Here is a 12,561-nt window from a genome sequence, read left to right as displayed (position 1 = left end):
TTTATTTAAAAAAAGCTCAAAGTTCAATCTATTTTTACGCGTTCAAACAAATTTTTTATTAAATTTTTATTTACGAACTGTTTAATATTTTTCAATTACTTAAAAACTGTATAGAAAAATTTTATTAGAAATAAAAATGAATATAGTCGTGTATATAAATTCATTGAAATATTTAAAAAGTCATTAAAATCGATTTTTATTCTCATTTGTATATATACATGCCCGCGAAGCTTACAAAAAAACAACAATTTTCATTTTTAATATTTTCCATAAACCAAGAAAAAAAATTGACATATAAAATTTGATTAATATTTTAAAAGTATATATTAAAACCAAGCTCGAAATATCGTCATATGTTCAAAATGGGTAATATTTGTACACTATATATACAACACATCGAGAAGTGCGTAAATTTATAGCTGGCGTAAATACTAATATTCACCAAATGCGTATATCTACTCGTCAAATATTGCATTCCAAAGTGGCATATCAAAATGTTAGTGCTCTGCCGCTAATATACCACATTGGGTGTTAATATTACCACATGAAATAGGCACGCAGAATTTTAATTTGACTCATCAACAGCTCCATTAAATCATATTACGTATATCTATTATCGAAAGAAAAAATAGTTATACAATTTTTGCCATGTTAAAATTTGTTTACTGGTTACATTGCAGTATATTTGAAATTGCGGACTTCGTTTTGTATAAAATGAATACTACAATCATGACAGTAGGCTGACTTTCTAACAAGCTCTGTATTACTAAAAGTATATTAAATGAGGCGGAAGAACATTTATTCTCTCATAAATTATCCCTTATTTTCTTTCACGCCATTGTAATGGGCCACGTATACTAATCCTAAGATTTATCGAATTTAGATAATAAAACCCATAAGGTCGGTTTTTGTATAATTGGACTGCATTGTTTTACTTATACCAAACATGGGTTTTTCTCCAAATTCGGAAAATAAAACTGTGGGATTGGTTTTTTTTGTACATTGTTCTAATAAGAGAGCCTACCTATGATTCTTTTTTATTACCACAATTCTTGTCAATCTGAAAGAAAAGTCACCCTAATTCACAACGATTAGATGGCACTCTTTAATTAAAAGGGTGGATAATACAACCCACTTTTGAGAATTTGTCTTCCCTCTTTGTGAAAATCCTGTATAAAAGGTCCTCATATGCGAGGAGAGACCAGTTCAGATTTTGGTACCAGCACGTCAACTTCATATACGAAATTTTGTAGAAGTACTGTTATTCTGCTCAATTTTATGCTCAAGTTGAACTTAAAAGAATCTCTGTGTCAAGTGTTAAAAGTTTCTACATAAAGAATAACTCATCCAAGTATTCAAATCTTTGACTTTCGCATAATATTTGGAAATCATCTCTTTTTTCTGTTTTGGAAGAATTTAATTATTCGGTTTTTCATCACTGTCAACTGAACTCCAGACCTGTGGTAATCACCAAAGCCCGTCAACCTTCCTGTGAGCTCATAAACGATATCTGGTACCAGTCGTTCCTGCCCATAATTAAGGACACACAGGTGGTCCTTTTTCATACATCTTATATCTAAATTTTTTAAGTAAGTCGTAATACTTTTTATCTAAATCCTTCGTAACTTCTTATAAAAATTTGTCGTAACCTTTTACATTCCTTGTTGCAGTGGAACGCTGACTTCCTTTATTTTCAAGATTGGTTGCTTCAGGATACTCTCTCTCAAAGATCAATTTTATAACTCTAAATATTTGGCTAAATAGACTTGTAACCTTGTCATTAAAAAAAGAAATATAAAGCAAATAAATGAAAAAAGGATAAAAGAATGAATAGAAGAAAAAAAGAAAATGAAAAGCTCTGAAAAGAACTGATTTTTACGTTTAGAATTCAAAAACTTCGAAAACGCTAAAAAAAATTTGTAATATTTCTATCAAAAAAGTTTTATGTTAGGTTACCTATTTCCGAGCCTATTTCTCAAACGCGTCTCGTTAGAGAGAAAAACACCTAATTCCAAAAATAATTATTTAATGAAAAATAAACAAATTTTTTTAATTATTTAATAGACCTTGGAAAATAAACGAATGGGAAACAAAAATTTTCTAAGATTTAAATTTTATTTAACATAATTCACAATAATTAGAAAATATTTAATTTATTATTTTTTTTAAAATTGTGTTTAATAATAATTAAACTGTAAATAGGAAAATAATATCATGAAAATGTATTGTATTCTAAATTTTCACCAGAAAAATTGCTTTCATTTATGCAGATCTTGTCTATAGTTAATCCAATTTCGTTATATTTCATGTTAGATACTTCCTAAAATTTCTTGTCAGAAACTAGTCAATATCCATAGAAAAACTCACGTAAATGTCTATAGTATCGAATAAAAATTGCTACCTGTGGTTTCTTTTTTTATCAAAGTGTTTTATAACTTTTGCACTACTTTTTTTCCAAAATGGAAGAGAGATAGAGAAAAAAGATTGGTGGAAGGGCTTTTAAAACGTTCTTTTCACAGGAAACTCTGAAAAAGGATTGACATTTGTTTTCATTCAATAAAACTTGTTTTTGAAAGATACTTTTTGAATTCTTTTGCAAATTTTCTCCATCTATATATGTATATGTGTACAATATAGAACTTATTCGATTTCACTGATGCGCTTTAACTTTTCCCATGTGCGACTCACGTTTCTCAATTGATACTTTACCTTTAGAAGTAAATTTATTGTTTGACATTTTGTATGCTTATATCTAAAAAACTAAAAAGTGATATTGTCTTCGAACAAAATGCAAATAAACTTGAGTGATATATTATAATGTTATGAAAGTCATCTTCACTTTTAACTTTTGCATTGGAATTATATATACGCGAGAACCGGAGTTTAAGAATTTAAAAATACACCCAAGTTTGCTACTAAAAAACATAGTCATTCATTTTGTAGTCATATATTTTCAGTTTAAGGTGATTTTTACGATTTACGTCAAGCTTATTCCGCGAGTCCGTTTTTATATATATACACACACACACACTGGTCTTTATTATACTACTTTCGTAAAAAAAAACTTTTTTCTAACGAAACTACTGGAAAAAAGTTTTTTTCACCTAATTAACTACAACCTCTACAGGTGTTGGAAAATTCTCCTAACATGTTTTTTATTTACTTTAATAGTGAGTGAAAAGTATATATCATTCAACCTAGACAGAATTTTTTCTCCTTTTTTTATTCTAGGTTAAATCATGTAACGAAATGAGTAAAATAATATATACATATTAAATAACTAATTTACAAATAATAAAATGTATTCTTATAAATAAAAATTAGACAAAAAAGGTAAAAAATAAAAACAGAACAAGCATCACCGAGATAAAAATGAAGTGAAGTAATTTTTAGAAGTGCTTTGCCCTTCTTCCTCGACCTCCTTAAGTTTCGTCTGCTTCTTGGTTTCCCTTTATATTTAAGTTTCTCTTCACTAAATGCTAGAAAGTTATGAAACACGTTGCCTCCTTTGCAACTAGAAGTTTTCAAGCTGAACCGCATGATTCAAATATCAAAGTAAACCTTTTCAAGGTCCTTTACGAGACCGCGCCACTCCAGTTAAATTTACAAACTGATGATGAAAACGATTACTTTGGTAGGGAAAATTTTTCTCTCTCTTTTTTTCTTCTTCATGGAAAAATTTGTATCAGGCTAAAAAACTTAATCCTTGTAAGTGGTAGGTTTTGGTTTATAAAATATTTTTTTTCTCCACTTTCTATAAAAATATGTATACATTTCTTTTTATAATAGGAGTGTAAAAATTTTCATTATTTAGTAGCAAATTTAAAGAGAGCTGTCGCGTATATATATAATATATATGTATGTATATATGTATATGTGATGCAGGAACAAACGATGGACAAGAGGGAAAAAAACATGGCGTGAAATCAACTCCCAGAGGATAAAAGGCGACGGAAATTGGACGAGCTATCGTATTTTGCCAATGTGTGTTTCTACCAATCCATGTGTATGTGGTGACAATGATCAGACCATAAAACGTCGAACGTTTCCAAACCGATCTACCTATAGGTCACTCCTACCAATGACAAGTTCAATTTTTGTGGTTCACTTCTTTTTGATCCACAAAACGAAAGGTCTCAAATTTCATTCAGATTTTTTTTTTCTCTTTATAAAGAGTTATTTTTCCAGTGGATTTTTTTTGTGGAAACACATTTTTAGAATAAAGTACATATTAAATTCTGAAAATATTGGTTTAATAGAGTTACAATTGTCCTTGTTTCGTAATGTTTTTATAGATTTTGTTTTTTTTCCACTCCTCAATAAATTGAAATTGGCAATTATGTTTCGTTCTAAATGTTAAAATATTTATTTTGAAATTGCGTTTAAAAAATTTAATAACAGTTTATAATTATAATTGTCTCGCCTATATAAATGTCGCCAGACAATCCTTACAATTAAACTTGCACTCGACATTAGTTCTATTCCATATGTTGGTCTTATCTTAACCCAATCGAATGATGGAATTAGAATTTTTATTCACAAGGGAAATTGATGCAAAATGAAATTCTTTTAAAATGTTTGACAATTTGAAAAAAGATTTTTCATTAAAAGGTAAACAAACCTTCGGAATTTGACTATAAATGTTAGTTCTATTTTGATTGCTACTGTTGTTATTAGTTGAAAATTTTAATTTGTTCATTCGGATTTTAATGTTTTTCGATAAAGTCCGGAGTATAACTATTGTTTTTTAAGATTGTTTTTATTTTTTTTCAATTGTCAAAATGAAATTTTTTGTTGGACAACGAAACGTCGCTATACAATTTAATTTAATTATGACTATTTATTAAATAAATTTCTATCCAAAATAGGGATAGAAGTTTTTTTTCTATAAACACTTTTTCGAATTTTGAAATGAATAAAAAAAACATTATTTTAATAATAAAAATATTTGACTAATAAAAGGAATTTTATGTACAATAAAAGTTAAACGAAACACAAAGATAAAATTCCAAACATTGATTTAATAAAAACAAGAAAAATTTTGCTATCCTTTTTTTTAAATCATTTCAAACATTTTTCCTTCAATATGATGAAACATTGAAACTATTTATATATATATATATATATGAGAAATTCAATAACCCCTTTCTTCTTTTTTCTATTTTACTTTGAAGTGAATAGAAATATCTTTGTTAATATAAAATTTCAATAAAATGTAATTTATAAAATTCGTTTTTATAAAATAAATACTTTGAACAAAAGGCAGTATTGATAACAGAGATTCTATTTTGTAAGTATATATATATATATATATATATATATATATATATATAAAGTGTATTGTATTTCATAAAGCGTCGATAGAAAGAAAAACTTGTTAGTTTATAACGGATTTTAATGTTGTTTTTTTCTAATAGAAAACTTCATTCGATGAATTAGAGAACTCGATTTATATATATATATATATATATATATTAGTTATCTCGTTTTTTGCTGCGTATAAATGAAAGTATTTCATGTAGGAAATTTTTCGTGTATGATAATAATTTTGGAGAGAAATGCAACACTGCATATGGTCCTCGTTATGTATTCTACTTTGTGGTAGAAAAACCACCACTTCACTTCGTGTTGTTAGTGTTTTTTTTCACCGCTCACACTTTTCATCCCACACAACAAATATAATAAAAACTTTGCACATTTTTATAAATTAAATGAATTATAGTTATTTCAACAAAACTAAAAGCTTTTTCGGTATAATAATAATTAAACAAACAAAAAAAGAAGAAGAAAAGAAAATTTTTCAAATAACTTTTAAAAAAACAACTATAGTTTTTCAATAAATATTTAAATATAATAGAAGAAAAGTCTCGGCATGTTTTTGAATTGAACATGTTATATGGAACAACTCCAACAAGATCATTTATAATCTTGTCACGGATTCACCATATCCACACAAAAGTGACACTTCGTCTCGAATAATTTACAGCAAACCAACGCTCAAGAATAAGAGACGCTTTTATTTTCTCATCTTTTCTACAATTTCAGCTCTGTTTCATTTTTTCACTTCTGGTTTTACATTTTTCTCTTTCTCTTTTTTTCTTCTTCTTTTTGTCAGTGGTGCTAGAAACTTGGTAAAATAAACTATTTAACTTTTAATTGTAACTTCTTTATTTTTTCTTGACTTGTAAAAAAATGTTTAATTATTTTAAAAATAGAGATTTTTACCTAAACTAATAAAATTATCGACATTTTTTGTATCATTATTATTGTTATTTAATGTAGGCATGTTTTTATTTTTATTAGTTTTTTATTTAGAGCAGGATATAGTCGATAATAACACACAAATACGAATGAAAAACAGTCGTTTATTCAGAGCACAAAGACGATCGAGACGTTCACGGTCAAAGTAAAATCAAGAAAGGAAGAACACTCCTTCCTGAGATTGACTTGTTTACAATAATATAGGATAAAAATTATCTATTTTATAAATTTCAGACTAAATTAATTTATAAATTTTACGAATTATATTCTATTGTAGTCGTTACACGTACATCCTTTCTTAAGATGAATCTTTTGCACATTTCAGCACTGTCGAATTTGATATAAATAGCTTTTGTAAATTTTAGGACATTTCTGCAACAGGTTATCTAATAATTATTTTAACTTAAGGTGGAAGGGTCAAAATCACAAAGTGTACGGAATCGTGTAAAACTTTCAGCAAAATTGAATAACATATTAATGCACATTATTGTTAAATGTGAGCAATTTTTATCGTACGGTTTTCAAGATATTGTCGTCCGAAATTCACTATTTTTCTTATTACTTAGCATTGTGCTTATGGCCGCTGCAAACGAAAAACTGACAACTCGATATATATTACTTCATAACTTTTTATGCTCAATAAGGATTCATCTCAAAATTAAAACAAAATTAATTTGAAATTCAAGGATCATAATGCTTCAAGTATTGTACAATTTACTGTTTAGTTACCGAGTATTTTTAATCCAAAAATTAAAGTTGGATGTAATTTTTTCTATGACACGAGAGACACAGAGAACGTGGCAACAGTGCAACTTTTGTGAGGGAGAAATTGAATGGCGGGAAGATTTAAATATATCCAAGTATTTAGAACATATTGCTTTACTTATCTTTTTTTCAAGAAAGTTAATGAATTCTTATAATTTTATCCAAAATTAAAATTACATTTAAGAAATAAATTTTGATTTCATATTAAAGTAATAAAATTTTATTATGAAATTAATATTATTTAATCAGACCATTTTTAATTAATAATAATTAATTAATTTTGAAACTTTCTATTGAAAAATGCAGATTCAAAAAATATTTTTTAAAATTTAATTTATAAAAATGTCTATATAAGCAGCAAAAAATTTAAAAAAGGAATGAATGAGTTGATATTAAAAAATATGTGTTTTTTGGTATAGTAATTTTTTATTTGACGTTTTGACAAAATAGTATTAATCTTAATTTAACAACATAAATATTCTTTGTTTTTAACATATTACTAACATAATTTTACATATGTAATAACGTTTATTATTTTATGCTTTACTTAAAAGTTCTTTTTGAGATAAAATATTAGTGATACTTTTTTATTTTTTTCGTTTGGTAAACGTAAACCCTGCATATCAATTCTTTAAACATAAAATACCGCTGAATAATACTATATTTAATTGCTTTAGCGAGATACGTCTCTTAAGACAATAAATTAACTGTATAAATGACAAAACAATAGAATCTTTAATTTCGAATCTGATATTTTCGTTTCGTAAGTATAATCCACATAAATAAAATTTTTCACATATAAAACGTTGCTTTAAAATATCGGTTTTAATCTTTTTGGCTGATTGCACTCTTGATGCCATCTATTAACTTTGGCAACGTGTTTTTCTTATTTCCTACAAGTGGTTTTTTATTATTCTGTCGATCAGTAAGTAACAAAGTGATTCCTTCTTCTCCGCTGTCTTTGTATTTTTCTAATAAATCTTCGAATGTTAGTCCTGAGGAAGCGAGTTTCTTTATAAGGTAATCGGTAACTTTGCCTTTTAGTGGATGAAACGTTTTCGATCTCAGGGCTACTTGCTTATCTAAAATTGACTTATTTACTGAAGAAACATAATCTGTCGCATGTAGGAATAAGTCGTCTGGCTTTAAAAGAGACTTGACTAATTGATCTAAGATAATTACATCATACAGTGCTTCATGGAAATTTTCAGGCGAAACGCCATTTGTCAAAAAATCTTCCGCTAATTTTGACAAAGTAAACATTCCAGTCCCTTTTCGAGAAGGAAATTTCTTTCGAAACAAATGTAAGCTATCACAAAATCCATAAATAATTTTTTGAAATTCCTGAGCCAATGAATATTTCTGGATTTCTCGAATTAAAAAGGAAACATCAAAAGAAGCATTGTGAGCAGTGAGAATACACCCTTTTGAATTTTTTGAAAAAAATTCATAAAAAGCAAGCAACGCATCGATCATACTAATCGTAATACACTCGTTTCCTTTTAAGTATAAAACATTACCAACGTTTTCGAATCCATTAACTTTTGATGCTTCTTCATCAATTGGTTGCGTAGGTTGAATAAATACAGAGAATGTTTTATCATCTACTTTTGCAGCAATTTGTAGTATATCCGACGTTTTCCTCCGGCCAGATGTTTCCAAATCGAAAAATATAATTTGACAATTTTCAACTGCTAAAGCAGAATTTTCACTGAGAGGACTTAGACACATGAGTTGAGAATTATTTTCAAAAGCAATGTTTTTCTCATATGTAATTCCTTCCTGACTTTCCAATTTCTTTCTTAGATTTACTCTATTCTCGGTGAGTTCCAATCTACGTTTTTTAAATTCGTAAGTTTTAGATTTCACAGATTGTTTTGCTCTGGTATTATCTAATTCTTTGCAATATTTTTCGCAATGTTCACCTTTAGGAAGCCCAAGTCTAGTTCTAACATCAGCTAAGTAAGAATTCCCTTCATTTTTTACTGCAATAGCTGAAGCAACGCGAAAATCAGCGGAATTAGTTGTGCTGTAACTTTTATTCTTTGGGAGCTGATGGGATATAATGCTGTTCAAAGATTCATTGGCTTGACTAGATGCAGGAACACAGTATTTTGAAGCATTATCAGCATACACGTTGAATATAGTTTGCAGTTCGCTATGCAAACGTTCGTCTGTAATAACAAATTTTTGTGTCGAAACTCCAGATTTTTTCTTATTTTTAGTTCTACACCATGCGCCACAGTTTTGATGACGATTAATTAAGTGATCTGGTATACTTCGAACAGCTGATGCTAAATTCACTGCATTTTGCTTACACTGAGATAAAGCGTAAGCAAAACATTTTTTTATGTGAGAAATTAAACCTTTTTTATTTAATTGTTTGAATTTCGGCTTTATTTTATAAATTTTTTTTGAAAGGTTGGTCTTCACGTGATTCATGTCAGCTAGTTTATAAACCTTTTTAGACACATTGTTTTTTAAATTCGCATTATTTACAGCAGCCATCGTAGTACTGTCTTCATCTCCGATTACAACCTTCACGTTTAAATTTTTTCTTTTCAGAATATTACTTCGATTTATAAGTTCTTCCCCAACGTCCGCCTCCATGGCCTTCGCACTGCCATGATAATTTTTCCTGCAGTCATGGTCGCTTACGGAATGTCCCAAATCACACTTACGACATTTTCTATTCCGAGTTCGATAATCCAAAATTTTGCCCGTAAAAAATCCAATAATCGCGTCGTATCCATTAAGACTATCGTAACTCCGTCCATTGCCCCTCTTGCTCCAACCCATGTCGAAAGAGACAATAACATTAACTACATTTCCTAAACATTTGTTAAATGTTTTTGTATTATTATTATTATTATTATTGTCTTCATTTTGTACAACCTCTTGAAGAACAAACATTTCGTCGATAAATTCGTTCCGGATATCTTCTGGCCTATGATTTTCAAAAAGTAAATTTAAATATCATTCTTTATTATCAGAAAAAAAGATTTTTCATTTTAAAACATTTATTTATTTCTTTGTAAAAGATTTTAAATATTATACAAGAAGCAATAGTTAAACAATTACTTATAATGTCCGTAAAACTGTAAAATGATTGTGTAGAATGTGTATAACATATTTGTCGAACAATAATTCAATTTATAAAAAGTTAAATATAAAAATTGTAAAATCAAAAATTAAAGTAGAAAATATAATTCATCAGCAAAAGAAAGTGTCAGAAAACTTTACGAAATATTATCAAAAAAATCAATGATTTTTAAATTAATTAAGTAAACGCTTAAATACATCGCGTTATACTGCAATTAATTCTTTAAAATTAATAATCAAATCAAATAAAAAAAAATTTGCTTCTACAAAATCTTTCAAATAAACTAAAACTGAAATCTTACAATGCGTCACGTAGTTCTTCCAGTTTTTCTAATACTAATTTTCTTTCTTCACTAGCAAATTTTTCGCACGAATCTCGCGCTGCTGCCTCGATTGCTGGACCAACTTCTTGTTCGTATTGCCTATACATTTTTTTTGGTATTTTTGGAACATTTAAGCACGTCAAAATTTTGTTCAGTTGGTTATATCCTACACCAGCATGAAAAGCACCTGAAACGATTTATTTATTTACAGATTCCAATATATGCCTTGTATAGAATATAAAAATAAGTTGAAAAAAGTTCCATTCTATTCAAAAGCATAAATTAAAAAATAACATTTTCAATTTAAATTGACAGTATTATCTTTAATTAAATTATTATCTAACATTTATGTACTTCATATAACCAAAAATTAATTATTTTTAATTAAGACTACAATAATGGTACTTACCTAAGACAGCATTTGTATTTACATCATTATGGATTTTTGCTTTGACAAAATCTTTCGCTTCATCCATAACATTGTGTTGTCCTCCAGTTGCTACTTCTGTCAGCACAGAACAAGAATCACACATAACGCGCAAAGTAGAGTGCAGTCCTTTTCTTTTTTCTTCCATAACATTTTCTAATGATAAAATTTTTTCGCAACTGCGGCATTTCAAACTTTTGCCCAACAATTTCAAATCAACGAGTCGAGTTCCTTCACAAGGATATTTCTTTTCTTCAGAGGTTATGTTTCGCCATTCATCTTGTTTTCTTTTCATAAATTCAATCCTTTTTAATTTCTGCTTTAGAACTTTCTCCTTTATAAATTTACCTTTGTATCGACGTTGATTTTCCATTATAATTGTAAAGATATTTACACTTAGCCATTAATATATCGAATATTTATCACATTGATTACAAACTAGCACGAAAATAGCATGCGCAGTGTGCATCAGCTGTTCTGCAGTGACTGCAGTGTTGCCACGTCTCGCACGGCGAAACACTACATTGTTCAAAATATTACTATTTTTTTTTAATTTTTATTTTTTACAAATTTGTACGTTCTAACATAAAAAAATTATTTGAAAATATGATTTTTTATTTTACATAATAGAATTTACTTTTTTTTTCAACTTTTAGAAAAAAAAAGTTTGCTTTCGACTTACTGCGTGGGCCCTTCCACCTTAATTTCATTCAGTAACTGAAAAATATTTAAAAAAATTAATATCGTGATTTAAGTATATATTATAAATTTATTACCATCGTCACATATCGTATACTGTCGTGAATTTCAGTCGTACATTTAAATTTTTCTCAGAAAAACTATCGTTTAATTAATTGTTCATTTAAACTATCTAGGAGAGAAAATGTCTTATAAATTAGTTTTTTCTTTAAATTAACTAAATGGAAACTGTCATTATTTGATATTTATATATTTTTTTTATTTGATTCTGAGAAATAAAAACTGTCCTTTTTACAATAAATCAAATTGTTTAATAACAGATGCAAATGGTATAAATTGTATGAAAACTTGCAAATTGGATGTAGGACACTGTCAAAAATTCGTTTACTTATCACTTTGATTTTACTTCCAATTCTCCCTTCTTTACTCTGGATATACAGAGCACGTTTGCATCTGTATCATATTTACCTTTATCGAATTTATCGTCGTAGAAACGGTCGTTATATTTAATTTTATAGGTAAAATTCTTGTCGTTAACAGTCGTCAATGAAAATATCTTTCTGTCTTCTTATACACTTTGTTTCTATCATCGATAGAACAGTCGTTATAGATTTATGCACACACATCAAAATGGCTACCGCGCAACAAGTCAAGGACGCCGAGAGCACGCTATGCGCGACGAACCGAATTTTTCGTTAATTCTTCCAAAAACTATATTTAACGCAGTTAAATCGTTGCCTGAGCCCATAACCTATTGGCATGTAAATTATTGAGAGCTGGATGTAGTCAATAATAATACACAAATACGGATGAAAAACAGTCGTTTATTCAGAGCACGAAGACGATCGAGACGTTCATGGTCGAAGCAAAATCAAGAAGGGAAGAGGGAGTGCGTGCGCACACGGTAGTGGCGTACGAGCAGCCACTGCTGGAGTCAAGCGAGATATTAGGCGCCAATATACAATATTTCAACATTTAATTATT

General features: G+C 28.3%; 2 protein-coding genes across 2 annotated transcripts; both read right to left on the bottom strand.

The window, feature by feature from the left end:
• Window positions 1–7,851: 7,851 nt before the first annotated feature.
• On the bottom strand, window positions 7,852–9,939 carry LOC127279510 (uncharacterized). The gene is made up of 2 exons (XM_051301907.1): window positions 9,460–9,939; window positions 7,852–9,345 (listed from the first exon to the last, which is right to left on the bottom strand). The coding sequence occupies exons 1-2, from the start codon at window positions 9,937–9,939 to the stop codon at window positions 7,852–7,854; spliced, it is 1,974 nt and encodes a 657-aa protein (XP_051157864.1).
• Window positions 9,940–10,113: 174 nt separating this feature from the next.
• Window positions 10,114–11,569, bottom strand: LOC127279551 (uncharacterized). Its single transcript, XM_051301985.1, has 2 exons — window positions 10,861–11,569; window positions 10,114–10,638 (listed from the first exon to the last, which is right to left on the bottom strand). Exons 1-2 carry the CDS (start codon window positions 11,249–11,251, stop codon window positions 10,427–10,429), a joined length of 603 nt encoding a protein of 200 aa, XP_051157942.1. The 5' UTR covers window positions 11,252–11,569; the 3' UTR covers window positions 10,114–10,426.
• Window positions 11,570–12,561: the final 992 nt, after the last annotated feature.

The sequence above is a fragment of the Leptopilina boulardi genome, unplaced genomic scaffold, assembly GCF_019393585.1.
Source record: "Leptopilina boulardi isolate dan_hultmark-lab unplaced genomic scaffold, ZJU_Lbou_2.1 LbouV2_216, whole genome shotgun sequence".
NCBI classification, from domain to species: domain Eukaryota; kingdom Metazoa; phylum Arthropoda; class Insecta; order Hymenoptera; family Figitidae; genus Leptopilina; species Leptopilina boulardi.
Note: the sequence above shows the minus strand (reverse complement) of the source record. Positions and strands in the feature narration are given on the sequence as shown.